At 35.2% G+C, this 6,000-nt stretch overlaps 1 protein-coding gene across 1 annotated transcript in view; it reads right to left on the bottom strand.

Moving 5' to 3' along the window:
• Positions 1–361: 361 nt before the first annotated feature.
• LOC149576038 (2,3-bisphosphoglycerate-independent phosphoglycerate mutase) overlaps positions 362–6,000 on the bottom strand; it is a 29,436-nt gene continuing 23,797 nt past the window's right edge. The window contains exon 2 of the mRNA XM_089816164.1: positions 362–721. Coding sequence (XP_089672290.1) covers positions 462–721 — 260 coding nt within the window. The 3' untranslated portion in view covers positions 362–461. The remainder of the gene's footprint in view (positions 722–6,000) is intronic.

The raw sequence follows: 6,000 nt of genomic DNA, 5'->3' as shown, positions 1-6,000 counted from the left end.
AGATGATTCCAAATGACATTATGGCACCAAATTGAGGGCTTTCTGCAAAGCCAAGCTGCTCTTGTAACAGGCACTATATTTATGGTGCCAAGCTTACCATATCCAGTTTCAAATTATGGGTGACTTTATATTGTGTGATAATATGAGATGAATCTTCTAGATTATGTTATACTCTTAACCTTGGACATGGGCTGGAGATGATTTCTGACTGCCCCTGTTACATTTTGGTCATGGTTAAGGTTGGCACCTGCAACTGAGTTGGAGAATTGAATCTTCAAATCAATGATTATAAAAATTTCAAATCCCAACAATGCCCTCTAAAAATACATTGTAAGCACAAAAATATAGTGGAATAAAGAGATTCTCGGAAACTTCCTTGTTTTTACATAATATTGTAGCAAACTTTGGTACCCCTTTACAAACATAATTATTCCACAGCTTCAAACTATTTTGACATATACTTACTTAAGAGCAATGTAAAAAATAAGGAGGCCAACTACAATGCTAAATCCTACTACGGTGAACTTTGGATTTGTCCAAACATCCAGTACTGATCTTTCAGTTTTTCGGAAAGGATCTATCTCCTCTGAAAGTGGATAATCTGAAGGCCTTGGGTTCCGGCTTACATACTTTTCCATATCAAAATTAGAAAATAATTTCTTCTTCTTTTTCTTTTTGAAGTTGGACCAAGCTTTATCCCAGTCAGTAGATAAATTCTCACCTGTAAGGATGATGTACAAGTGTAAGTTACTAAGAAGCAACATCACAATGAGAAAGTGTGGGAATAAAACAACTACTACACACCTATAGCAAGCTAGGTTCTTGTATGATCAATTCGCTTCTGCATAAAGAACTTATCATTATAACAGCTCAAGATAATCTTGAATTTTGATTTTCACATGTTGGACACTTGTCCACAATAAAAACAGAAATTACTTTTCGGGCACATATCAAACTATTCCCAAGAAAGCACTAGATATCCTGGTTGAGACTAACATAAGAACAATTTGGACTACTGCATTTTTCATCTTGATCTCTTTGAATCTAAAAAGACACTTGACATTGTAATTGTATATGGTGCAAAGTAGCCCTGCAAAGCAGAACAAACCTCTTCATTACTTGGTTAATGTCTAAATAATGAAATGAATGGTGGTTTTAAGTTAGTGAACCATCATCATCATTATGCATACTGGCCTTGGCCAAAGGGAAACTTGCCATTTTCTCATCCACAGTGAACCTACAACTACCATGAAGTCAAATGTTATAACACAGATTTATGTAAGGATATAATATATAATATATATATAGGATATAATATATATATATATATAAAATATTTCACAACATATTACCCGCAAATGTTGAAAATCATCCAAGTTGAGTTCTCTGCTTAACTGTTTGCCAAATTTTTCATCATCTTCACAATGTATAATGGATTGTGATCCAAAATAATAAAATATTGATCAGAAAAATCATACAGGTTTTCATCAGAAGCATTCAAATCTGATACCCAGCACAAATGTTGGTGCATTAACAAATTCAAGAAATGGTTAAAAAATTGTGGGGTTTTGCATTTTCCATTTACATGCATAGGGTCAGGTTTTTTTAAGTTCAACATGCTTTTGACATCCCGCTTCAAACTGATAACAGTCTTACTTGAGAATTCACTAACATTCACCATGTGCGGGGATGCAGTTCAATTGTTTCTAGTCGACAAGAAGTTCACATAAAGCATGAATTTCAAAGTTCAATGCCCATATATTCAAATCTCAAGATATGTGCATCTGGAAGATATGTCTGAGTCTTCCAAGAGGGCTATTAATTCCTCTAAAAATCTCTGATGCTTGCCTTGTCTTGTCTTCTTTTGTTATGAACAAGTTGTTGCATTAGTCTTAATGGTAAATTTATTGCAGAGAATGTTTAATCCATAACTGTGCTAACAATAACTGTTATGGTGCACTTTTGTTTTTAGTGCATGATTTTGATAATATATATTTTAAATTTATCAAAAACAATGCTCATGATCCAGTACCATCTGTGAAAGTCTTATAATTCATTTGTTACCATAGGATCCGTATATCTATCATAAGTGTTCCTTGCACTACATTGTTTTACTACAGACATTTTGGGCTTTCCTACCAAACTATTTCATCAGGAAATCTATAACTCAAACTTCCTATAGGTTACAATTTGAACAGCTCTCAAAGTTTTTCTTCTAATTTATAATATATATTAATGTAACATAACGATGCAGTTAATCTCATCCATGTTCACTAAGAATCTAAAAATGTGAAGACAGAAACATGGAAAAAGGCTGATGCACAGTTGTATAGATACATACTTGAAGGATTTAGAGAACTATTACATTGTAAATTGGTTAGGTTGAAGCAATTACTGTTTCAAATAATCTGAAGCAATTCTCAAGCTATTTCTACCGGTATATACAAATATTACCATTTCAAACTATAATACTGACTTATGAGCCCAGGTACCCATATCTTGCTACTCTCCTGCATGGACCATTTTCAATTCATGGAAAGGCAATGCGCACTTCATATTTAGCTACCATCTGTTACCAATTCTATGAAGGATGAAGCCAGTGCCTTAGCTTGGATGATTGAAAGGAGAAGAAAGCTTGGAAAGAATTAGAGGCATGGTAGCAAGGAACCAAAATTTTATCTTTTGTCATTCTTTGAGAACTCATGTAATTCTAAGAATGGTATCTACTATCTACTAATGGAATGGGTTCACATTGCATGCTAGGATATCACAAGTAAAAAGAAACAGAAACTTTACAGGATCCTGCATGATATGCAGAATCTATTTCTCATCGCTTGTGCAGAGAATTTATTTGTGTAGCCAATTATTGCTTCCTGTTTTAGCACCACCAACTTCTCCAGTCTGGCTATGCTCATCAATCGAGGGCATGCTTTGAAGCTTCAAATCTTAACAAGCTTCATATGGGTCTTCTGATGGAACTCTTCCTCTTCAAAATAGCTTATTCTCACTAAAGCCACAGAAATATTTCTGAAAAATAACCTTTTGTCTGAGTAGTAATGAAAATGATGCGGCTGAATATCTTTATAAGGCTTTGGACTGGCTTAGTTTCAAATTTTCCTCAAAAATGTCTACCTGTGAACTCTTTTACATGCATTCTGTTTCACTAATTATGCTCCAAAATGACTAACAATCCTTGCTTTGTTTACAACATAATATGCATCACCGTCTTCATCTGATTTACTGCTTTTGAAGCAACTGTTTTGAGGTTTTCACACCATCTCCCTATTACAAATGGGGAGGTCCTCCCTCTTTTTTCTTTAGCAGTGATCTTAGGTGCTTTTAGGTTGCCTTAGGTGGTAACAATTTTCAAGTCTCCAAGTCAAGGAAGTGACTTTGAGAAGTTTTGGCCTGCTGGGAAGTCCTGTCTGTCTCGGGTGTGAGCAAGTGTTGAGCTTAGTCTATCAGGAATTCAGAGTTGAAACCAAGGGATTTGCGATGAAATGTGTTGAAACCTATAGAACATCCATGTTCCAGCTTCAACTTGATCTTAGTAAGCCAAGATAGGCTGCGGGAGGTTAGAATGTTGAAGGCCTGCTGAATCCCAATAATTGGCAAAGTCCGGAATTTTTAGAAACTCTCGAGTCTAAATTCTTTATTATAACTCATACCAAGCTGAAACCTGTGTCAACATCCTAACAGTATTTATACAAATATTATAATGTAGCCTAAAGTATAAGAAAGGAAATAAATGTAACTTATACTATATGTTATATCTGTTGTATTTGCTAAAAATAATGTAAAAATCGACTAAGTCTAGAAAAGTAGTGAAAGAGATGAAGAAATTCCTCTGATCTTGGGAATTCTACAACATAGATCCTCAGACGGAGAAATCTTTGCACCCTTTATAATGATCAAGATTGAATACGAATGATTGCAGGGCATGAGGGAAGATGTCAAAGTTGTTATGAGTGATTTTTTGAGTTGTGATGCCAAACAGTGAAACAAAGGGTCGTGAAATCCCTGAGATCTCGGGAATTCCGCCCATGGAATCCCCACTTGATAATTTCCACCCTCCAAGTGATGCCATATTAGAGCAAAACAAAGAATTAAAGGGGGCTGCAAGATAAAATGGAAGAAAATAATAATGGAGAAGGGATGACGGAGTAGTTTTTGCAATTCAGGTGTCAAAAGGAAAAACCAGGGAGGTGGCAGAAATCCTCTGATGAGGATTCCCGTCTCCAAAATCCTCTAAATTGGAGGAGAAAATTAAATCCGGGCAGATTATGCACCGGAAACTCAAGTATCTTTCCAGTTTTTTTTGGTGGATTCATGCTAAGCTACCAGAGCGATATTATTTTGGATTGCAAGAAGATGGAAAGACTTCATCTTGAACTAGGTAAAGCCATTTTTTTAATGTAATATTATTTTATAAATTTTTCAATTTCTCTTATCCCCTGAAGAACTTAAACAGATTTATTTTTTGTTGTTACAAGGTGATCATTTCTGGAGGATGAAAAAACAAGGAGATACTCAAGACCCCAAACAAGCTTCAGGACGAATGACCAAGGATTTGAAATGGGAAGAAGATCCAATGTCAAGCTATTAGAGGCAGATTCAAGCTCGCGATTTCCAAATGGGGAGAGATGCAGAATCAAATTATCAAGGCTCAACCAGATTCACATCCAATCACATGAAGACTTTGAGGACATTCAAAGTTGACATGATGACAATACTATCAAGTTCACAAGTGCAACCAAATTCAGATCAATTTTACAAGTCACGATGTGAATTCAAATAAAGAGCATGAGGAAATTTCCAAAGGATGGAGAAGATTAGAAGATGAAGCCATCACAGTATCCTCAAGGAGTTAAAAGTGTTAATCAAGAGTTACTTTCTAACAATCAAGCAAGAAATATTTGCCATTTTAAAAGATACATTCCACAAGCCAAAATTCAAACCATGTCCTTAAATGAATCAACAAGATAAGGATGATGAGGTGGCACCTAGCTATCTCCTAAAATCAGAAAATTCAAGTTACAAGCATAAGCAATCACATGATGCCAAGTGTTCAAGTTTCTCATTGGTTGAAAAAGTCATTGTAATTTTCACATTAACCAATGATTTGGTGCCACCATGTAATTGGTTGTAGATTTGGCAACCCTAATTAAGGTTTGTAAGGGGTACCTTTGTTGTATTTTAACATCTATAAAAGGCCAAGGCCTTCTCATTGTATCACATTAGAATTAGCATTAGAATTAATAATAAGAGATTAGAGTAGGCTGGCTAAGGGAAAGACTTGATAAAATTGTTGCTATGATGCTATCAAAATGATTTGACAATCCATTTTTGTTTCTTGTGCTGGATTACTTACTATTTCTTCGAAGTGTTGCATGGTTTCCTCAATCTTTCACTTGGAATAGATTTTTTTTCTTGTTGAAGTAGTTTAGTTGAATGAAAGTGATTGTGGACATTCACTTCATTGCCTTGAAAAATCTGGGCCACTAGCCTCCTGTCAATGGTAAGATTACCCTGTCTAGTAAGTCAATGATTCGAAACACTTAATTTCAATTGATATTCAACCTTTAGTTTGCATCCATTTGATGGGATTGAAGGAAGATATTGATGTGAATATCATTTGTGCATTGCTTAGAAGCTTGCACTAGGTGGGTGTAGTTGTTGATCAAGTTGCATCTAGTAGAGTCCAAGTTCATCCATGATTCCTTATGTTGGTCTAAATTTCCGATTAATATTTTCCGTTCTCTAGTTGAAAAAAATTTCAGATTTAAATCCGTTAATGGTGAGTAGGGTTCCTAGATAAATCTTATTGTTGTTAACCTTTGAAAATTTTGTTAAAACCCTGTGCCCCATTCATTTTAATTTTTTTCCTGGCGCGAAATTTGTAAATGTAGGAGGATATGCGAATTTTTCCCGCCTATGTTAAGTTCGTTGTGCAAACCCTGTGAAAGTAATTGTACCCCACCGTCGGATCCTTTTGAATCC

The sequence above is a fragment of the Cupressus sempervirens genome, chromosome 1 (assembly GCF_028749045.1).
Source record: "Cupressus sempervirens isolate cs-2001-9-10 chromosome 1, ASM2874904v1, whole genome shotgun sequence".
NCBI lineage: Eukaryota > Viridiplantae > Streptophyta > Pinopsida > Cupressales > Cupressaceae > Cupressus > Cupressus sempervirens.
This window is presented reverse-complemented; position numbering and strand designations above follow the sequence as displayed.